The sequence below is a fragment of the Arabidopsis lyrata genome, assembly GCF_000004255.2.
Source record: "Arabidopsis lyrata subsp. lyrata unplaced genomic scaffold ARALYscaffold_4, whole genome shotgun sequence".
In the NCBI taxonomy this organism is placed as follows: domain Eukaryota; kingdom Viridiplantae; phylum Streptophyta; class Magnoliopsida; order Brassicales; family Brassicaceae; genus Arabidopsis; species Arabidopsis lyrata.
The window spans coordinates 20,069,457-20,091,943 of NW_003302552.1; the positions used below are offsets into that span (position 1 = coordinate 20,069,457).

Sequence of the window (22,487 nt, forward strand, 5' to 3'; positions counted from 1 at the left end):
TGTTGCCTTGAGATGGTTCGGTCTCTTTGTTTGGTCCGGACGGATGTGTTGTTTTAGCCGGCCGGTATCACAAGGGATCATTTGGCAAAATATATATGTTCTAGTCGTTTGGAATATTTTATATATACTTTTAGAATTTTACGAAATAGATAAATAATATTTTTGTGCAATGATTCAATTTTAATAACATATGTCTACATAGAAAAATAATTTTATGAAAAAATTCATGTTTCTCGTAGTAGTTAAATGATAGAGGTCAAAAGGTTTGATACGTGTTTTAGCCTATTGACAAACTAAAGAAACTTCATTATCGTTTTAAGTTACAAGATTTAAATGTTGAATGATACTAATTATTAATTACCATTAATGTTGCTGGATTATTAGGCTTGGTACTTGCTTAAAACTATTCATTGTTCTAAATGTAAATATCTCGCAAGAGTCCAAAGAAGAAGATTGGAGTGACTCAACGTCTACGAGGGAATGGGGTGTACATGTAATCGTGTCAGTGAACTTAGAAATACGTTATCTCTATGCAGTGGCAGACCCAGAAATAATTTTTACCTGCGTCAAAAAGAAAAAATTTAAGTAAATGAGTCATATTAGGGAATCGAACACGAGACATGGGGGTGTCAATAAGCAAGGAATTGCCGACTTTGATGCTGATTCTTTTAGGATTTTAATGCAAAAATGATATATATATTTATTTTACATGGATCAAGTGACACCCCTATCATGTGAATGGGTCCGCCATTGTCTGTATGTATTGGCATGTGAATTTTCTTCGATGAAAATATAAAATAAAATAAAGGCATGTGAATTTTCTCCAAATGTCAAACTTCCATATGCTCATTTCCAATCTAATAATTTATCCTTTTTGACACAAATGTATTTTTTTTTTTGGGTCAATTATCTCCAATGTGGTTTTAATCAGAGACATATTAAAGAAAGATCTCCATGCCTTTTCCACCTTGATATTTTGCAAAACAGGAGAATCTCTTCCTTATAATGTTGTATGCCAGTTTAGAAATCATTCGATGGGTTAAAAACAAGCATAAAAAAAAAAAAGAAAGAAATCAAAGTTGACAAATGTTTCTAAGAGACCCAAAACTTAATTATGCTGCTCAGAAGTCATATTGTGAGTCTAAAACTAATAAATTGTGAACAAAGGAAAATAGTATTTTTATGTAAAATATGAAATGAATGGACTCACACTTTTTTCTCTAGATCCTTATGTTAAACTGTCACGCTTCCGGTACGTGGCTTATCGATCAGGAAATGCCAAGATACTGAGCCCACCTCACAAGTCACGTCTCCAACATTTATTTCTCAATATTATCCTTCAAATTTTTTACAATATGCAAAAAAAAAAAAGAAGAAGAAGGAAGTTATCACAATATGGGTCAAGCTCTCGATACCGGTTCGTCCTTTCTCTTTCTCCCCCCAAATCACGTATTTTCTTGATGTTCATTATAAAAATACATATATATCTTCCATTAATGAATTATCGTTTTTTTGGGGGTGATATACTTAATAATGGAACGAAGCAAAAGGGAAAGGAGAGGTAGACGGGAAAGACTTGGAAGCTATGGTTGAAAATTGCTACCGCAAACGCTTAGAAGAACAAAATGACGATCAAGAATGGTCTTTCGGCGACTTCTACCGCATTGTGGCTGAAGCTGTCGAGTAATTTTTATTATTATTATGAAGCCGATAGATGAGTCGAAAACACATTAGATTTGGTTATTCAACCATTTTCAATAACGATTAATTTTCGAGTTTTGGAGACAAAAATTATTTAGTGGTCCTGGATGGTTTGTAAGTCAATGCTTTAAAAAATAAAAAATAAACGACAAAGACTCGAGCCAAATAGTCGGCATCATGACAATTTGATTATGGTATGATATTTCATGTGATGTGATTATGATTATTTATATATTTGGTGCGACAGGGAAATTAATAGAAGACTCGGTGGTACACAACTTAAGGTGCCAAGTGTTGAGAAACTACAACAAGCTTACGAGGTAGGTATAAAAGTCTTCCAATTTCTATTGTTCATTATGTAGTTTTATTATCGTAAATTAATGACACTTCTTTGGATTTGATAAAATTGAGTAAGGAATTTGTAACCATTTGCTCTCTTAACGTTTTCTATGTTATTATAAAAATGAAAAATATACTTGAGGAAAAATGAATTTATGCGTAGCGAATAATGATAAATATTATGCCACGATAAACGTTAAAATAACTTCAAAGCTTTTTTCCCCAATGAAAAGAGAAATGCTCAGCTAGCTTTGTTCAGTTACAAAAGTCTCTGTTACAAACAGAGTCTTAGACTTGGTTTACTCTAAACCGAAATAATTGAATCAAAATGTGTTAACCAATTGGTTTAATTACTCTGATCAATCATCTTCTTCGTCTCTTCTTACTTATGAAACGAGCAGATACACAATCTCGGGGAGGGGAAGAAGCTATCGAAGGACGAGTTTCAGAAGCTTCTTCAAGAGGTTTTAATCGGAGCTGGGTTCACCGGCGTCGGAGGAGTGAAGGAGTTTCTACTATTCATTTTCGGTGTTCCTGCGATCGCCGTCTTCATTAAGAACCGTATAGCTCCGACTTCCATTCCCAACGACTTGTTTATCCCCGCCATCACTTCCGCCACCGTCTTCCTCCTCGCCAAGCTCAATAAGATATGACTCTACTAATTGTTTGATCCTTTCGAGCTTTGCTTTGTTTTCTTAATTTATATTGGTGATTTGATTATATGTGTGTGGAATACTCGGTGAAGCTTAAAGTTTCACTCTTTGAGTTCACTTACGTGATTGATGAAAAGGAAAAAAAAAATGAACTTATGTTGTTCGACAGAATGCCTCAGCGAGTTTCGGTTAACTCTGTATTTTTTTTCAGTGATTTTAATTAACGAACTTAGTCGTCTAAATTAGTCCCTTTTTAAATTATGTTTCAAATTATTATCTAAGTAATAAAAATTTCTTCGTATTAGAGGGAACCAAGGAGATGCTAATTGCTAAATATAGAGAATTCGAGGGTCTTGCTTGTTTCTCTGAATTTCAAGGCTTTCATTGGTTTGAGGATATGAACGAGTCCTTTCTTTGAATGACAAAATTAGTTTCTAAAACTGATAAGAAAAGATGAAATCTCGGAGACATTTTTTCCCTTTTAACTATTTTTTTTGGCCATTAGATCTTCTCTGTTTATCTTTGTTTGTTTTGGAACATGGTCCAGAGAAACATTCAATTGAATAATGCTGCAATTTGTGAGAAAAAGTAAGCTCTTTGCCTCCGAAATTCACAGAGGCAAAAGAAAAATGACCTGTGACACATATGTTTGTTGATGATACCTTTAGGATTGTTGTTATCTAGGTACTAATAATATACAGGTTTTTAGATAGAAGTTTCCTTAGTTTAACATAATGAGCAAGGACCAAAGCTATGTTCTAAAAGCATGGGAGGTGACCGTGCGAAAGACTCAGCAAGCCAAGAAGCGGGCAAATAGCGTTTTTGGAACAGTATCGGTAGCTCCACATACAGATAATGATACTACAACTGATGAAAATGACGATGAGACCACCACTAACAGGAGCAGCTCAGAGGAATTCTACCATGCCGAGAGAGTGCTTCCCAATGGGGACTACTACACAGGGCAATGGTATGATAATTTTCCTCATGGCCATGGGAAATACCTCTGGACAGATGGCTGCATGTACATCGGTGACTGGTACAATGGGAAAACCATGGGGAATGGAAAATTTGGGTGGCCATCTGGGGCCACATACGAAGGAGAGTTTAAAAGTGGTTACATGGATGGTATTGGGACATACACGGGTCCGAGTGGAGATGCTTATAAAGGTCAGTGGGTGATGAACCTGAAGCACGGACATGGCGTCAAGAGTTTTGCAAATGGAGATGCCTATGATGGTGAATGGAGGAGAGGTTTGCAAGAAGGTCAAGGAAAGTATCAATGGAGCGATGGGAGCTATTACATCGGTGAATGGAAGAATGGTACGATCTGTGGCAAAGGGAGTTTTGTCTGGACAAATGGAAATAGGTACGACGGTTTTTGGGATGAAGGGTTTCCCAGAGGGAATGGGACGTTCAAATGGGACAATGGGAGTTTCTATGTTGGCCATTGGTCTAAGGATCCAGAGGAAATGAACGGTACTTATTATCCGTCAGGAAATGAAGGGAATCTTGAATGGGATCCTAAAGATTTGTTTAATAATCTAAGTGAGTACACGATCTGCAGTGGCGAGAGGGTTCCTACGTTGCCTTCACAGAAGAAACTATCTGTTTGGAACTCTTCCAAGCGTATAGAGAAACCTAGGAGGACGTCGGTTGATGGGAGGGTAAGTGTGGGCGTTGATAGAGCGTTTGAGAAGATGAATTTGTGGGGGAACGAAATCGGTGAAGGAGGTGCTGATATGAGGAAGGAGTTGGATGCAGAGTTGATGAGATTGGACGCTGAAGGTATTCAGAGCCTGAAGTCGAGCCCTGTTCCTATGAAACTGCCAAAGGCAGGGAGGAAGCAAGGGGAGACGATATCCAAAGGCCATCGCAATTACGAGCTTATGCTTAATCTACAGTTAGGAATCAGGTAAGTTTGAGAATATTATGCATCCTGAGTTATAAAATTTGAATTTTGTTGGTATATATGCGCACATGGAGCAGTGCTTGTGTTTTTGGTGTCATGTTTAGTGATTTTATTTCCGCAGGCATTCTGTCGGAAGACAAGCTCCAGCGGCATCTCTTGATCTGAAGCCTTCAGCTTTCGATCCAAAAGATAAGATATGGAGGAGGTTTCCGCGCGAAGGAACCAAGTACACACCTCCACATCAATCTACTGAATTCAAATGGAAAGATTATTGCCCACTAGTTTTCAGGTTAGACAAAAAAATCCCTTTACCTATTTCACATTGCTACAAATCCTGTCTTACTTATGATTTAACATGTTTTGCTTGTGGTATAACTTTCCAGGAGCTTGAGGAAGCTATTCAAAGTAGACCCAGCTGATTACATGTTATCTATCTGTGGGAATGATGCCCTTCGAGAACTATCATCCCCTGGAAAAAGTGGGAGCTTTTTTTATTTAACAAACGATGATCGTTACATGATAAAAACAATGAAGAAGTCGGAAACAAAAGTGAGTTCTTTTCAAGTTACCGGTTAGAAAGTGTTGGCTGGCTATTACCAAAACTTTTCAGATTGCATTTACTGAGAGCGTTTTTTTTTGTCTTCTTAATGTAGGTGCTTCTGGGGATGCTTGCAGCATATTATAACCATGTTCGAGCATTTGAGAACTCTTTGGTAATCAGATTCTTTGGTCTACACTGTGTGAAATTGAATGGACCAACCCAAAAGAAGGTAGATACAAAAAATTAACACTTTATGTGGCATGGTTGTTGAAACAATTGGTTTAGTTTGATAACTCTCTTGGTTTGCATATAATGCAGGTGCGATTCGTCATTATGGGTAATCTGTTTTGTTCTAAGTACTCTGTTCACAGACGCTTTGATCTAAAAGGATCTTCTCTTGGCCGTACTACTGACAAACCTGAATCAGAAATCGATTCAAACACGATCTTAAAAGACCTCGACCTGAATTTCATTTTCAGATTGCAGAAAGCATGGTACCAAGAATTCATCAGGTGAAAACCATTATCCTTTAATTGTCCATAGTTTGTTTGTGCTTGTTTCATATCTCATGGCTCATTGTTTACATCACAGGCAAATCGATAAAGACTGCGAGTTTCTAGAACAGGAGAGAATCATGGATTATAGTCTTCTAGTTGGGATTCACTTCAGAGAAGCTTCTGTCGCTGGAGAGCTGATTCCTTCTGGAGCTCGAACGCCTATTGGTTCGCTTTTGTCAAATAAAAATATTTACTTTTTCCCACAGCAAAAATGAATCATTCACAGAAGCAAAATGATTTGTTTTCTTATCTACAGGTGAATCAGAAGAAGAATCAGGCCCTCGTCTTTCTAGAGCAGAGGTTGATGAGCTTCTGTCAGATCCCTCAAGGTAACCCAAGACGAGATCAATTACCAACACTTTCAAACTCAAAACCGAAACACAGAAACATGGATTATGAATATGGTTATGTTGTTGCAGGTGGGCAAGTATTAGATTGGGGACCAACATGCCAGCTCGTGCAGAGAGAACAATGAGAAAGAACGACTGCGAGCTTCAGCTTGTGGGAGAACCTACAGGAGAGTTCTACGAAGTGGTGATGATATTTGGGATAATTGACATTCTTCAGGATTATGATATCAGCAAGAAGCTTGAACACGCTTACAAGAGCATACAGTATGATCCTTCCTCTATATCTGCGGTTGATCCGAGACAATACTCGAGGCGTTTCCGTGACTTTATCTTTAAGGTCTTCACAGATGACAATTGAGATGGTCTCAATCTGTCTCTGGCGTTTTTAGATTTCTTGTTTCCCAAGTAAGAGCTCTGCAAAATGCAAATAGGCTACCTTGCAAGTATGAAGTACGACTCCCATTTTGTTTGTTCGTTTGTTTCAATTTATAGATTTTGTATTAAGCTTTGTAATCAGCTTCTTGTATAATTTTTATGTAACCTTTCATTATATGAAAATTGTGATGATCTTGTCTGGAAATTATTGAAAATAAAATGATTTGAATTATTGTTGTGGTTGATTCATTTTATTTTTTAATTAGACATTGCAGTATAAGTGTGGTCAATGTGACGTAGTTAAATTGTTTAAACATAAAGAAAAAACAAGTTGCACAATTTCAACTGTATTATTACAGATACATTTCCATTAACAAGACTCCATCAACTACATAAAAAATGGAAGTGGTTTACAGTTTTTGGAATTGCAAATGCGATTGTATATTCTAAATTGGTAGCAAAGTATATTTGATGCACCAACCAAAAGATTCGTTCAAAAACAGAAAAGATTCTTGACAGAAACTAGAGTTTTCTTCTCTAAAAGTTGAAAGTTTCTTGGTCTGGTAATTGGATGCTGAATATTTAGTGAATAAGACATGAAGCAAAACTTTATAAAAGATGCACAACTTTGGGCAATGTAGTTACGTAGGTGATGATGATATCTTTTGTTTTCTTGAATAAAGAAATAAGAGTAAAAGATTCCAATAATTAATTGTTCTAAGGTTCTAACACTCGCTGTTGTTGTCGTATTCTGTGGTAAACTTAGAGAGAATCTCTTGTTCTCTTCTGCCATTTGTCCCCATATAAAATTAATTTTGCGACTGTTTAAACGCTATTTTAATACAAAGAAATGATTACGTGTTCTTGAAATTGAACCAAACACTTGCCATTTCTTTACATATTAACCACTAATTCAACATTAAATCGTAGTATCTGTAAATAAAGACATGCGTCACCAAACGCACCGCTAAATCTTAGAAAAACGCGATCGCGTTTGAAGACAAGAGAGAGCTAATAAAACTATAAGCAATTTCACCACCTTTAGTCCTTTACAACAACAACCACCAAAAAATAGCGACGGCGATTAGAGTCCCGCGTGGTCGTGCTCACTGATCACTCTTAGCTCGTGCCGTGATCTGAGAAACGTCACCGGTTGGATTTTCTCTGCGATTCCGGTGCACCGTACACTTCACTATAAATCTCTGCTTCCATTTTGACTTTTTGAAATTAAACTACAACAGTCGCAGAGAGAGAGAGTAAACTTCGAAATCCGATCGATCGCTTTCTCTCTCGGCGTTTCTCTGCGATTCTTCTCAGGAGCTTCATTCCATGGCGCTACAGTCTCCCGGCGCCGCCGGAGCTTCGTCTTCCGTTTCCCGGCTTCTAACCTCCGCGAAATTAAGCTCTACTAAGACTATCTTCTCTGTTGACTTCGTCGGATCCTACTGTATTTCTAAAGGAACTAAACGGCGTAACGAACTCTCCGGGTTTCGCGGCTACAGTCCACTGCTCAAGTCCTCGCTGAGGTCTCCGTTTTCGGCCAAAGCGATCCTGAATTCTGACCGGGCCGCTGGTGATGCATCGGCTTCCTTTTCTGATCTGAAACCTCAGGTAATCGTGTTTCTTCTCTTCGATCAGATAAAAGCTTGCATCTTTATCTGCTGTTGATCTAGATTTTGGTTTTGACTTTTGCACTTTCAGTTCTGGTGTGTATATATTGGGTATACTTACAATTTCACCTGCAAGATGTTTGGTTATGGACGTTTGTTTTAATTTTGCGGAGTTTTTATTTTGTTTCGTCCCTTGCAGGTGGCCTACTTGGAAGATATAATTTCAGAAAGGGGAGCATGTGGTGTTGGGTTTATCGCGAACTTGGAGAATAAGGCTACACATAAGATTGTAAATGATGCTCTCATAGCACTTGGTTGTATGGAACACAGGGGAGGTTGTGGTTCTGATAATACTTCTGGTGATGGTTCTGGTTTGATGACTTCCATTCCTTGGGATCTATTTAACGAATGGGCTGAGAAGCAAGGAATGGCTTCTTTTGATAAGACGCATACGGGTGTTGGAATGCTCTTCCTACCGAGAGATGACAACATTAGGGCAGAAGCCAAGAAAGGTGAACATAGAATAGTTGTATGCACATTGATTGTGAATTGCAGCTCTAGTATCTACTCCAAGCTATAGTCTTTCCTATATATAATATCCTCATTGCTAAGTCAATGTTTGAAACTTCTCTTCAGTGATTACAAGTATTTTTGAGAAAGAGGGCCTGGAGGTGCTTGGATGGAGAGATGTTCCTGTAGAAGCGTCCATTGTCGGTCATAATGCAAAACAGACAATGCCAAACACGGAACAGGTCTTTGTTAGAATTGTCAAAGACGATAAAGTAGACGACGTTGAACGAGAACTTTACATTTGCAGGAAGCTGATCGAAAGAGCAGTTGCTTCTGAAAGTTGGGCTTCTGAGCTCTACTTTAGCTCCTTATCCAATCAGACCATTGTTTACAAGGGAATGCTTCGTTCTGAAGTTCTTGGGTTATTTTACCCCGACCTTCAAAATGATCTTTATAAATCTGCTTTTGCCATCTATCATCGAAGATTTAGCACAAATACTAGTCCCAGATGGCATCTTGCTCAACCCATGAGGTTTCTTGGACACAATGGGGAGATCAATACCATACAGGTTTTGCTTCTCTTCTGGTCAATTGGTTTGTTGGATCTAAAGACTAAGCTAGGTCCTCTTCACTGAAACCGGACAAGTTTTGCAGGGGAACCTAAACTGGATGACTTCACGAGAAGCATCTCTAAGATCACCTGTCTGGCATGGACGTGAAAATGATATTCGTCCAATTAGCAATCCAAAGGCTTCAGACTCTGCTAACCTTGACAGTGCAGCGGAGGTACGCGTCATCTAGCCTCCTAACTTCTATTTGTCTATTCCCCTTTTGGAGGAAAAATGACGACGCACATAAGTGTTTCTTGCGTTTGGAAATAACCAATAGTCCTATTCTGCATACATATAACTTGTCTAACTGTTGACCAAAAGATAAAACTTCTGACATGTCACGAGCATTTCATGAAAAAAGCAACACATCTTGCAAGTACATACATTTATACACTCTTCAGAATAACCTCAAGGCCCTAGGTGATAGTTTTTATTGCTGCAAGAATTCAATGTATTTATATTATTGAGTTTGTGCAGCTATTGATAAGAAGTGGCCGGACTCCAGAGGAATCTCTTATGATTCTTGTCCCAGAGGCGTATAAAAATCACCCGACTTTAATGATTAAATACCCTGAGGTATTGCTTTGTGTTCGCTTTTTTGGTCTTTATGGATGTTTGCAACTTGAAATTGCTTCACTTATCTGCTTTCCAACTGTAGGCTGTAGACTTCTATGATTATTACAAGGGCCAAATGGAGCCCTGGGATGGACCTGCTTTGGTATTGTTCAGGTAATTTGCTTGGAGATTTTCTACGCTTTAAAATTTAGTCATGTGCGTAAGATTTAAGCTTTCAGTTGCCCTTCTTCCTCCATAAGTTATTAACTAAGAATGCTGTGTGTTTACAACTGTTCTAGAAGGCTTGTAATTCTTAATCACTCAGATCTTTCTACTAGCTCTTTTTTTTTGGTGGTATTAATAGTTGTGGATGACTAGAAAGCAAATGACCCTGATGATAATTTTGTCGTTCAAAGTGATAGCTATTCTAGCTAGCAAGCCTGTCACATTTCTTTCTTCTGCTTTCACATTCCAAAACATCGTCACCTTTTGTTTGGTGCAGTGATGGAAAGACTGTTGGAGCTTGCCTTGACCGCAATGGACTTCGACCTGCTAGATATTGGCGGACAAGTGATAATGTTGTCTATGTAGCCTCTGAGGTGCGTTTTGTCTTTTACCCTATATACGTGCTCTTTATCATCTAAGCATGGTGGTAATTGTTGCCAGCAGATGATTGGGCTTATGCTTGAATCTTAAAGCTTGGTCCTGAAAGGTTAGAAAACCAATTCGTTCAATCACTTTGGAAGTTTTTTCGCTTTTCTTTTTTGATTTAGTGTGACATAGTTATACCAACCGATTTTTGAGATATAGTAACCAGTATAAGATAGTTTCTTGGTGATCGTTTAGCGTGACATATGGAGTGTTTAAAATCCCCTCTAGCCTCTAGAAAACGAAATGTTTTCTTTGGACACAGCTTTCTAGGAAACGAGTTAATACTTTGTAAAGCGAGAGAATTGGTTTGGATAGACAGGGGATCTGTTTCCAATTTTGTTTATATCCTGGCGCAGAAGAGTTGCTAAGTCATGCCTTTATACAGGTCGGAGTTCTTCCAATGGATGAATCGAAAGTCACCATGAAGGGTCGGCTAGGACCTGGCATGATGATATCTGTTGACTTAGAGAGTGGACAGGTTGGTGCACCAGATCATGGTCGATTGTTCTCTTCATTTGGTAACACTCTGAAAAATAATTTTTGTTTATGTTGCATCCCATTATTAATATGTTATTTTTCAGGTATATGAGAACACAGAAGTAAAGAGGCGGGTTGCATCATATAACCCATATGGAAAGTGGGTCAGTAAAAACCTGCGAAACCTGAAGCCTTCTAATTTTCTCTCGTCAGCAATCATGGAGACTGATGAGACCTTAAGACGCCAACAGTAAGCCTTTTTGTTTCTCCTGTTCTATGCTTCCATCATCTGCTACATGCACATCATATTGTGATTTATCTAAAATCGAACCACTTAACTTTTCTTAACTGCTATTGTCTTGTATACTTGACATGCATCTAGTGTGAGGGTTAATAAGTAGATTTTTTCAAAGTACAAAGTTTATCAATGATTTTAACCAGTAAAATTCAATGGTTTTGCATTTTGACGATACTATTAGGCTAATAGTATTAGCTTTTTTCCTGATCAATACACTAATTGTGGCTAGGGCGTTTGGCTACTCAAGTGAAGATGTTCAAATGGTAATTGAGTCGATGGCTGCACAAGGAAAAGAACCGACGTTTTGCATGGGGGATGATACTCCAGTGGCAGTATTGTCTCAAAAGCCGCATATGCTTTATGATTATTTCAAGCAGCGGTTTGCTCAGGTTTGTTCACCTCATTAGAAGGGCACCTCATTAGGTTAACTGATTACATTATTTGTCTTGGTAGATTATTGAATTCTCCTTGAAATGGTTCCCTTTGTGGTTCTTCACTTGGTGTACTTACAGGTTACAAATCCAGCTATTGATCCTCTTCGAGAAGGATTGGTCATGTCGCTTGAAGTTAATATTGGAAAGCGTGGAAATATATTGGAGGTTGGACCTCAGAATGTTTCACAGGTCGGAGTGCCTAAATTTTTGAATTTTGTACTGGCTTAGAATTATTTGGATTTTGCAAGATTTCATATTTATCAAAACTTGTGATTCATGAGCAGGTTGTTTTGTCTGGTCCTGTACTAAATGAACGTGAGCTTGAGGGTTTGTTCAGTGATCCACAGTTAAAATCTCAAGTCTTGCCCACATTTTTTGACATTCATAGAGGAATTGAAGGATCTTTGAAGAAGGGTCTTCTAAAACTCTGTGAAGCTGCAGATGAAGCTGTTCGTAGTGGTTCCCAAGTACTTGTTCTCTCAGACAGATCTGATAATCCGGTACATACCAATTTCCAAGTGTATGCGTTCAATTGTGATTTTGGATATATGATATGTAAATGTATGATTATCACCTTTTACAGTGTCCTCCTTTTACATTTGAGTTTTGGTCTACTAACAGCTGCGCTCTAGGCTCTCATTCTGGACTAGCAACATTATTGTCTTTTCTCATGTGGGAAAGAAATTTAGAATGTGAACATACAATTGCCATATATTGCTGGTTGAAACGCTATTGTTGGCATCCTTACAATGGTGTTCTATTGTGAATTCTTGTTGTTAGTATTTGTATGCGCTTTCCTTCAGTTATCATCATTTTTCCCTTAAATTGAAGCTCATGTTGCTTGCGTTGTTGTGTATCACGATCGTACTTGGGTGATATTTTCTTTTCTAGCTATCTTTACATATTTTGTAACTTCACTGTCTATTCCTAATTTAGCAGCCTATCCCTTTTTCAGGAACCAACTCGACCAGCAATTCCAATGTTGTTGGCTGTGGGTGCTGTTCACCAACATCTGATCCAGAATGGTCTTCGAATGTCAGCTTCGATAATTGCAGATACAGCTCAGTGCTTTAGTACACATCACTTTGCCTGTTTGATTGGATATGGAGCAAGGTTTCGACTTTTCTCATTGACTCTTTCAATATGTTAGGCTTTTTCTTGTCGTACAAAAGCAAGTCATGTGGAATTCTTATGTTGTTTATTGTCTCTTGCGGTCCTTCATGCCAAAAACTAGCACTCTCTATGATAGACTCATGTTTATTCTTATGTAGTTTATAACACGCCCGCATTCTTAATTTTAAGTTGAGTAATGATGTGAGAGTGCTTTCCTCAACTGTTAGATATTGCATCTATTGAAAGTGATACGGATACGGATCTATGTCTATAACCAATTTCAGTGCTATATGCCCACACCTAGCATTGGAGACATGTAGACAGTGGCGTCTGAGCAACAAGACTGTGAACATGATGAGAAACGGAAAAATGCCTACTGTAACTATGGAACAGGCTCAGAAGAATTACCGCAAGGTCAGACATATCAATGGTTCTAAGTGGTGATAAGCCGTTCGATCTCTTTCTAGCATACTTATACTGTTTGCCAAACTGATTGTAATATTTTCCTGTTGTAATACTGCTACCGTCTTTACACTTATTGGAAGAAGGTTCCTAAGATTCTTTGAATTGCTACCGCAGGCTGTTAACACTGGTCTTCTAAAGGTTCTCTCGAAGATGGGCATCTCGTTATTCTCTAGGTTGAGTTTCGGAACTATCTATTTCGTTTTTCGAAATCTTATCACTGTATCTGTTTACTTCCGATTTTAACACCTGAGCTCTCTCTTTTCAGTTATTGTGGAGCACAAATATTTGAAATTTATGGATTGGGAAATGAGGTTGTTGAATTTTCGTTCCGTGGTAGTGCATCTCAAATTGGTGGATTAACTTTGGATGAGGTCAGAATACCCCCAAACCTTTTCATACTAAGATACTCAATGAGTTGCCTGGTTTGAGTACAAATATGTTATTGGAGCAAAATTTTCAGATATTAACTTAATACCTCTTTGATATTAAGGTTCTGGACCTCAGTTTAGATGCTAGTTTCGTCTATATATGTTATAACCTTAAAGCTACATATACAATATATGCACACGTTCTCAAAACATGTGGGTTTTTGGCTTCTGTTATAGGTTTATATGTTTGGAATTGTTTTTCTTTTTTAAATCAGTGATAAAAAATTTAACAGATGAATTAACTCAACTGTTTCTGATATATATAATTGTCAGAGCTAGACTGGAGATTCATATTGAATAATGGGAAACTCTTAAGGCTGTAACTGAACTTTTCTCCCTAAATTGTTTGTGAATACCTACATGTCTAAGGTTCTGATAGAAGTCTGAGATCACGTCTACTGTTGAATGCTTTTCATATTATGTTTTCTATTACAAAGAGATGCCGCGGGCCTCTAATTCCTAACTCTTATATTTTGCAGCTGGCTAGAGAGACATTAACTTTCTGGGTGAGGGCATTTTCTGAGGATACAGCCAAGCGGCTAGAGAACTTCGGTTTCATTCAGTTTAGGCCTGGAGGTACGTTTCTGGACTTGAAATGCATTTGGTAATGACCTTGTATGTCAATGCACAAATAAGTACTCTCCTGCCTACAAAGACACGTAGATCCTACTGCCTCTGTTTTTACGTACAACTATGTCAAGTTAGATAGAGCTTTTGAAGTGTTTATTTTCTTACATAAAGGTTGCATATGCACAGACACATTTTCTCTAAACTATTTTACTGTTCCTTTTGTGGATTAAATTGCTACCATACATTATCCCCATAAAGCTTTCCAGTATTATCTTTAATTTAGTATATTTTGTTATATGAAAGGCGAATATCATGGGAACAACCCAGAAATGTCTAAATTACTTCATAAAGCTGTCCGCGAAAAGAGTGAGACAGCCTATGCAGTTTATCAGCAGCATTTGGCCAACCGTCCTATTACGGTGAGTGCTATAATCTCGTCTTCCAATCTGATTGTCTGTTTTCTGGAACAAGTGAATATTATTCTTTGTATATTCTTGTTGTAGGTTTTCCGCGATCTTCTTGAGTTCAAAAGTGACCGTAACCCTATCCCTGTTGGGAAGGTTGAGCCTGCGTCCTCTATTGTGGAACGGTTTTGTACAGGTGGAATGTCTCTTGGAGCAATCTCAAGAGAAACTCATGAGACAATTGCTATTGCAATGAACAGATTAGGAGGAAAATCCAATTCAGGGGAAGGAGGCGAGGTAGTTCTTCATTGTCTAGTTCAGATCTTGTTCAACTTCAAAACGCATTTACCTATCTAAAAGTGCAATGTCTATCTTGCTAGGATCCGATCCGCTGGAAGCCGCTAACAGATGTTGTTGATGGGTATTCTTCAACACTGCCACATCTTAAAGGTCTTCGAAATGGGGATACGGCTACAAGTGCTATCAAGCAGGTACTGGAAGCAACCTGACTAGTGGACATTTCATATTTTCATGTGTACAGTCTTGCTTACTCTCAGGAAGTTATTGGGAACTATATAGCTTTCTTCATGGACATTCTCAATTTGTATTTTTCTTATGATTTCCAAAGATCAAAATGACCTTTTGTATACTCACAGGTTGCTTCAGGGCGTTTTGGTGTCACTCCGACGTTTTTGGTTAATGCGGACCAGTTGGAAATCAAAGTTGCTCAAGGGGCAAAGCCAGGTGAAGGTGGCCAACTTCCTGGGAAAAAAGTTAGTGCATATATTGCTAGACTTCGAAATTCTAAACCAGGAGTTCCGCTTATTTCTCCACCTCCACATCATGATATTTATTCCATAGAGGATCTGGCACAGTTGATCTTTGATCTCCATCAGGTACTTTTCTTTGACTGTAAATATATTGCCAACTTTAGAATCAGGGCTCCCTCTTAACAAAAATTTATAATCAGGTCAACCCGAAGGCAAAAGTGTCAGTCAAGCTTGTATCAGAAGCTGGAATAGGAACAGTTGCCTCGGGAGTAGCGAAGGCTAATGCCGATATCATACAGGTATTCACATCCTTTCAGAGTTTGTGAGAAATTTGAAATTGGAGAATTGTGAATTTATTCAGATTATGAAATTCTTTAATCTTAGCTAAAAAGACATGCAATCCTGCCATCAGTTTGCTTTTAATATGTACTCTGTGGGGGCTGCGGCCATGCTATGGCAAGATTTAATCAGTACAAACTTGCCTTGACGGACCACTTGCGTGCCTCTTCTAGTTTGTCTAGTGACGATCCTTATTCCATATCTCAAAAAATTATGTATATGGTCAATTGTGTCTTTGAATTACTGAAACATAGTTATACTTTTACAATTGTGGATTTTTGAAACATATGATGCTTCTTTGTTTACAGATATCAGGATATGATGGTGGAACTGGAGCCAGCCCTATAAGTTCCATAAAGCATGCTGGTGGCCCGTGGGAACTGGGATTAGCTGAAACCCAGAAGGTACATACATATATACCTTCGTCATGAGAATATGTTTTTCATTTTGGTTTGTCCTGGTAGTCTTTTATCAGCTTCAGTTCTCCGTAGTCTCTTATTATCTCCTTGATGTCTATTGATAGCTATCTTCAATTTTTTGCAGACTCTCATTGGAAATGGACTCAGGGAAAGAGTTATTATTAGGGTTGATGGCGGATTCAAAAGTGGTGTTGATGTGTTAATAGCTGCAGCTATGGGCGCTGATGAGTATGGGTTTGGTACTCTGGCAATGATTGCCACAGGATGTATCATGGCTCGCATTTGCCACACTAATAACTGCCCTGTTGGTGTTGCCAGTCAGGTAATTTGGATTCTCTTCTTTATTGTTATTGTATATTTTCCTTATGCATAACCAATTTCCGCTAAGATTTCCCTAAATTCGGTTACAGAGAGAGGAACTGCGTGCACGTTTCCCTGGTCTTCCTGGTGATCTTGTCAATTTCTTCTTGTATATTGCAGAGGAGGTAATCTTCAGGAATATTTTCTCTTATACAGCATTTCATTGATTTTAGCCCTAATATTTCATCTAAATTTTGTAGGTGAGGGGCATATTAGCTCAGTTGGGATATGAAAAACTGGATGATATAATTGGGCGGACAGATTTGCTAAAGGCTAGGGATATCTCGCTCGTGAAAACTCATCTTGACCTCAGTTATCTCTTATCTGTAAGCAGTCCAAAACTGTATTTATCATTTTTATAGTGCATACGCCTACCTGCAAGTTGTATCTGTGTAGAACTGTAGATCTCATTTTTTCTTCAAATTTGCAGTCTGTTGGGCTACCAAAACGAAGCAGTACTTCTATTAGGAAGCAGGAGGTTCACTCAAATGGTCCTGTTCTTGATGATACTCTACTTCAGGATCCAGAGGTAACACATAGTGTCTTACTTATTAAATCTTGAACTGAACGTTTCATTATGCAGCTTATGCAAAAATCTGAAAGAACCCTTGTTTACTCGTTTATGTACTCTTCTAAATATGCAAGAAGACTCTTAATACTTACTTTTTGGTTATTTCCCAGATAATGGATGCAATTGAGAATGAAAAAACGGTTCACAAAACCATGAGTATATACAATGTAGATCGTTCTGTTTGCGGTCGGATTGCTGGGGTGATTGCGAAGAAATACGGAGACACTGGTTTTGCTGGACAACTGAACCTAACGTAAGACAATGTTATGAGAAAGTAAACACGTAACAAACTTTGAATAGATATGTAATGAGAACTACATGTTCTAAACTTACACGATCCACTATGTACCTCTATAGGTTCACCGGAAGTGCTGGCCAATCTTTTGCATGTTTCCTAACCCCTGGAATGAATATACGTCTTGTGGGTGAAGCCAACGACTATGTGGGAAAGGTGTGTCTCAAAATCAGTGTTCCCTTCCCACAATATTTTGGATTAATGGTCTCTAAATATACTGTTTTACCTCAAGGGAATGGCCGGAGGTGAAGTTGTGATATTGCCAGTGGAATCGACTGGTTTTCGTCCCGAAGACGCAACTATTGTAGGAAACACTTGTCTGTATGGTGCAACTGGTGGTTTATTATTTGTCAGAGGCAAAGCAGGAGAGAGATTTGCGGTTAGAAACTCTCTAGCTCAAGCTGTTGTTGAAGGCACTGGAGATCATTGCTGTGAATATATGACTGGTGGTTGTGTCGTTGTACTTGGGAAGTAAGTAGGACTCTTTTTCTCAGCCTCAAGCCCGAAACCAAAACCTAGAACTTTAGAGTGTCTTAAACGCCAAATGTCTTAATCGTTTCTTTCTGAAATTGCAGAGTTGGTAGAAATGTAGCCGCTGGGATGACAGGTGGATTGGCATATATCCTTGACGAAGACAACACTCTCCTCCCTAAGGTTTAACATCACAAAGTCCTTTGAATTATCTTGAAGATATTTTCTTTATTGTTTGTGAAACATTGAAATGAATGGCATTGCACAACAGATGAACAAAGAGATAGTGAAGATCCAAAGAGTGACTTCACCAGTGGGACAAACACAGCTTAAGAGCCTGATCCAAGCTCATGTGGTAACTAGCTAATTCTCTCTTTCCTTTCTCTTAACGGATCCTAATCATCTAAAAATCATCTCACGAATCATTCTATTATCATAGGAGAAAACGGGAAGCAGCAAAGGAGCAATGATTGTGGAAGAATGGGATAAGTATCTAGCAATGTTCTGGCAACTTGTACCGCCAAGTGAAGAAGACACACCTGAGGCTAACTCAGACCACATCCTGAAAACAACCACCGGAGATGAAGAACAGGTCTCAAACATATTAGCGGAGAAGTAAACCCTACACATTTGATCGTGGTTTCCTCTTTTGTACAGTCAAAGTCGTGGTGGTGGAGATAAGTAAGTCTCTCAGTTTCTGAGAACATAACAATTTACAAGTTCTCCACTTGATTTTGATGTGATTTTGCTTTTCCTAATTCGGTCTGAATTCGGTTATCTGTTGGTTTACTTCGTCCCATTCGTTAGTAATAAAACGAAGTCCAGCATATTTGTACTTTGTATGGAAAAAATAGTAGCCTTCCGATACCCGATTATTAAGAAAAGGGTTTTCGATTTTTATCCACTGTTTTTGACTAGGATGCTTAATTTGGTTTTTCATGGTTTGATTTTTATTTGTAGAGTTTATTCGGTATAGAAAAATTAGTTTACTAAACGGAAATTAAATCTAATTTTAGATCAGTTTGGCATAGTTCTGATTTCACTTCAGATTCAAAATGCAGTTTTAAATTCATGGATGTTAAGAAGAAAAAGTTAGTTTAGCGTAAATTTGATTGTGGTTTGACTTTACGGACCACAAATTTTGATTAGTCCGAATCTGTTTGAATTTCTTTGGTCAAATTATTGTTAGTCTCTCCACATCCACATTCCATAACTGTAGTATATTGTTGGCCATTCCATTATAATGATCGTCTCTTATTTGACTAGAACAAAATATAGTTTTGTAAAAAAACAGGAAAAAGAAAAATATAGTTTTTTGTGTATCCACAGACCAATGGTTTGTATTTTGAAAGTATCTTGATTTTCTTACAATAACAAAAAAAAAAAAGTCATGAGAATTTATAGTAATGCATGTACGTTGAATGTTTAAAGGTTTCAAGACGATATCTTTAAAATCGATGTTTGTCCCCATATAGGTAATGGAATGGGTCACGAGAAAGGTACGTGTGTGTTCGTTGACATTAAGTTTTTGATGTTTATTCTCTGTTGTCTCAGCTCTCACGTGGTAAACACAACAGAGATGTAGCTGACACGTGTGAACGTCCGTGTCTTAACGTCAATTTTTTCTTGTCCCACGATATTTTCCAAGCTCTAAAATATAGAAAGTTCTTAAACACCAAAATTCGAAAGTTCTTAAAGCACCAAAAAATGAAATTGGACATGTTCATTGTATCGTCCGCGTCATAAAAAGCAGAAAGATGTCAGCATTTACTAAATTCTTACAACAACAACATATGGGAAGAGAGTGTAAGTTCATTGCATTTGCGAGAGAAATCGTTACGTCTTCTCTTCTCTCCTCCTTAACCAGTATACATTGTACATCTCTATAAATTTGTGAAATAAATCTCTGCCGTTAATTTTGACTGTTTGTTTCGACACTAATTAAACTCAAAATATTTGTAGATAATTCAATCTCAATAATACAGTATAAAGAGGCATTTATTCAGTCGGTATTCAGTAATTAATGATATTTAAAAAGTTTTATTACATTTAAATCAAAACTTTTAACGATTGACGTTTCATTTGATTGGACCCACTAACCTCCCCAATTTAAAGCGTCGTCACCTATAAAATATCTCAAATTAGAAATAACCAACGACCATGGAGAAAGAAAAAAAATCTGATTCTTTACAAATTTGTTGCTCGAGAGAGCCAGAGAGAAAGAAAAAAAAAACTAATCAAGGGTCGAATGGTAACAGCGTATTTGATTGTGCGGGAAAAACGGTTTTATAGTGCGGTACGGTTCAACTGCGGTACATACGAGAGAATTGTATTTGCGGGACAAGTGCGGTTTTTATAAAATAAGCGGTACAAACTAATATTGATTGGTGAAAAAGACTATTTGCGGTACACAATAAAATATGTGAATGATAAAAAAAAAAATGTGTTATATGTTCATAAAAAAAATTATAATATTATAAACATAGAATGTATATATTATATCTATTATAATATTATTTGTATGAATTAATTAGTAATTTGTTTTTGTAAATGTTATTAAAATAAATTTTAAAAATAACTAAGTTGATTTTGTAATATATGTACAAAGTATATTTATCTATATACAAATGAAATACATAACTTATTACTATAATAAAATTTTGAATTAAGAAATTATAGATTAACAAATATGAATCATGACCCGCTTTGTATTATTAAGAACAAAAGCACTCCAAAATATAGATTAAAAACATATATCGAAAGAATAAGATGAGATTCTACAAAAATGTGATTATAATTTATTAGCTATAAGCATATCTTTGCATTAAAAAAAATTATAAGCATATTTTAATTAAACTATTAATATATGAGGAAAAAAAATTTCTACTTTTTGTATATGTGATTTTTGAAAAGATAGGTGTAATATATATATAGCAAATTTAGTAAACTAAAAAATTAAATGAAAAAGAAAAACAAAAGTTTTTACCCATTGGTCGCGGATTTCTACCAAAACCGCTGGATAAAACATGATAGGTATGTAGAATTGTGGTTCTGTGTAATATCCAACCTCAAAATCCGTGATTTGTTGCTTTTTCATTTTTTTAAAAAACGCAAATTGTTAAACATTTTTGTTGATTGGCTGACAAAAAGCGTTTTTGACTATTTGCATCTCAATTCCGCTTTTTTCAAGTCACCAATCAAGACTGTTTTCTTGCGTTATCGACATTTGATAATTCTTTAAAAGTTTATCAAATGATTCAAGTGGGACATTTGGAAATGGTGGCTTCGAACCCTTGCAAGAAAAATTTCTTGTTTTAGGTTCACAATCTATTTGGGACTAGGATCAAAACATATTAAAAATTGTATTTTTATTTCGATTTTAATTAATATTTTAATTTAATTAGGAATCGCTTTTTTTTACTTTCGTATAAAAAAGCATATATATATATATATGCTTTAGATTTTACTTTAGATTGAATAATAAAGAATCCCATAGTAGTGTCTTTTTTTTACATTTCACAAAATCTAGTAAAAAGCTAAATAGAAATAATTATGCGTCATATACTTACAGAATCAACGATTTCAAAGAGGAATTTCCATCATCCTCGATTTATATAAATTTGGATTATCTATTTTGTCGATATGTGATAACGAAATTTGGCCAAATGTTTTTCACAGATTATATTTTTATGTTTGGAAAGCGGAAAATGAAAAAGTTTTTCTTTTTACAGCTGAACTCATAAAATATTGTTCAATACGGTGTGAGAGTTTTTTTTTGGTTCAAAAACGACGTGAAAGTAATAAATAATTACATGAGAAAAAAAATCATGAAGTATATCGGAAACCACCATATGAACATATCAATCTTGAGACACTTAAGATACAAACAAAAAACATATGCATGACCAAAATGTTCCTTCAAAATTTCAAAAATTGCTCGTGAAAATCAACCTCCGTGTCAAAGACGCGCATATTTTTCTATTACATTTGGGGATGAAGTTGTTCTCTGAATAGAATTGCATACCAAATCGTCGAGGCAGATTGTTTAGAGTTGATCAAGATGATCCACTCTTCTATAGAATGGTCGGCTTTTCCCGATATTATAGACGCATTATGCATAATTCCTAACAGGTCATTCATGCGTACTCTATGGTGGATTGTTTGGCCCACTCTTCTAGAATTTGGTTTCATGTGTTTTGATTTAATTGTAAGCTTAAAATAAATAACATGTATTTCAAATTTTTCTTACAAACTTCCAATGCGATTCAAGAACGTTAGCGAGAACTGATTCCTTAACTAATGAGTGACGTTACGGAACAAGTAAATTAGCTAGAAAAGAAAAAGAAAAAAAAAAAAACAATACTTTGCAATTTTTTTCAATATTTTCAGAATGAAATGTAGAAACTTGAATCTATGATCATCTGAGTACTGGAAAATAATATATGGCATGAATCATGATGATATAATATATCTAATATCTATGTGCTTAATTAAATCAATCGGAATTGGTTCAATTGATTAGAGAATTAGAAATTACACTTTCAAATTTTACAATGACTCTTATCAGAAGATCCAACTCGAATTAAGCTAAACAGAAAAGAAAAAAAAAAAACATAAGAAAAAGGGTCTAAATTTGAATCATATAGAAACTGCATGGATTCACAATTATCATCAAATGAAACAAGAAACTAAAATCCATCAAACGACG

The 22,487-nt window shown here is 36.6% G+C and overlaps 3 protein-coding genes across 3 annotated transcripts; all 3 read left to right on the forward strand.

Moving 5' to 3' along the window:
- The first annotated feature begins 1,308 nt into the window (after positions 1-1,308).
- On the forward strand, positions 1,309-2,871 carry LOC9317827. The gene is made up of 4 exons (XM_021028696.1): positions 1,309-1,417; positions 1,545-1,683; positions 1,949-2,021; positions 2,442-2,871. The coding sequence occupies exons 1-4, from the start codon at positions 1,396-1,398 to the stop codon at positions 2,691-2,693; spliced, it is 486 nt and encodes a 161-aa protein (XP_020884355.1). The 5' UTR covers positions 1,309-1,395; the 3' UTR covers positions 2,694-2,871.
- Positions 2,872-2,969: 98 nt separating this feature from the next.
- LOC9315982 (phosphatidylinositol 4-phosphate 5-kinase 5) lies at positions 2,970-6,622 on the forward strand. The gene is made up of 8 exons (XM_002879869.2): positions 2,970-4,608; positions 4,727-4,894; positions 4,989-5,154; positions 5,259-5,375; positions 5,465-5,658; positions 5,738-5,868; positions 5,960-6,032; positions 6,123-6,622. The coding sequence occupies exons 1-8, from the start codon at positions 3,428-3,430 to the stop codon at positions 6,409-6,411; spliced, it is 2,319 nt and encodes a 772-aa protein (XP_002879915.1). The 5' UTR covers positions 2,970-3,427; the 3' UTR covers positions 6,412-6,622.
- An 845-nt stretch (positions 6,623-7,467) lies between these two features.
- LOC9315983 (ferredoxin-dependent glutamate synthase 2, chloroplastic) lies at positions 7,468-18,679 on the forward strand. Its single transcript, XM_021027567.1, has 33 exons — positions 7,468-8,039; positions 8,238-8,550; positions 8,675-9,117; positions 9,203-9,334; positions 9,637-9,735; positions 9,818-9,888; positions 10,217-10,313; positions 10,751-10,843; positions 10,947-11,092; positions 11,370-11,529; positions 11,653-11,763; positions 11,859-12,074; positions 12,530-12,687; positions 12,972-13,101; positions 13,267-13,325; positions 13,418-13,523; positions 14,060-14,156; positions 14,454-14,569; positions 14,654-14,851; positions 14,935-15,045; positions 15,211-15,450; positions 15,525-15,623; positions 15,972-16,067; positions 16,207-16,404; positions 16,493-16,567; positions 16,643-16,768; positions 16,873-16,971; positions 17,124-17,266; positions 17,371-17,464; positions 17,541-17,779; positions 17,884-17,962; positions 18,051-18,134; positions 18,219-18,679. The coding sequence occupies exons 1-33, from the start codon at positions 7,758-7,760 to the stop codon at positions 18,396-18,398; spliced, it is 4,890 nt and encodes a 1,629-aa protein (XP_020883226.1). The 5' UTR covers positions 7,468-7,757; the 3' UTR covers positions 18,399-18,679.
- Positions 18,680-22,487: the final 3,808 nt, after the last annotated feature.

Excerpts from the sequence above, each read along its gene's own strand:
- LOC9315982 (XM_002879869.2), top strand. The coding sequence starts at position 3,428 with ATGAGCAAGGACCAAAGCTATGTTCTAAAAGCATGGGAGGTGACCGTG. Across the intron at positions 5,869-5,959 it reads TGGAGCTCGAACGCCTATTG|GTGAATCAGAAGAAGAATCA; the intron begins GTTCGCTTTTGT and ends TCTTATCTACAG. Across the intron at positions 6,033-6,122 it reads CTTCTGTCAGATCCCTCAAG|GTGGGCAAGTATTAGATTGG; the intron begins GTAACCCAAGAC and ends ATGTTGTTGCAG.
- LOC9315983 (XM_021027567.1), top strand. The coding sequence starts at position 7,758 with ATGGCGCTACAGTCTCCCGGCGCCGCCGGAGCTTCGTCTTCCGTTTCC. Across the intron at positions 9,335-9,636 it reads ACCTTGACAGTGCAGCGGAG|CTATTGATAAGAAGTGGCCG; the intron begins GTACGCGTCATC and ends GAGTTTGTGCAG. Across the intron at positions 12,688-12,971 it reads TTGATTGGATATGGAGCAAG|TGCTATATGCCCACACCTAG; the intron begins GTTTCGACTTTT and ends AACCAATTTCAG.
- LOC9317827 (XM_021028696.1), top strand. The coding sequence starts at position 1,396 with ATGGGTCAAGCTCTCGATACCG. Across the intron at positions 1,418-1,544 it reads GGGTCAAGCTCTCGATACCG|CAAAAGGGAAAGGAGAGGTA; the intron begins GTTCGTCCTTTC and ends AATGGAACGAAG. Across the intron at positions 1,684-1,948 it reads ATTGTGGCTGAAGCTGTCGA|GGAAATTAATAGAAGACTCG; the intron begins GTAATTTTTATT and ends TTGGTGCGACAG.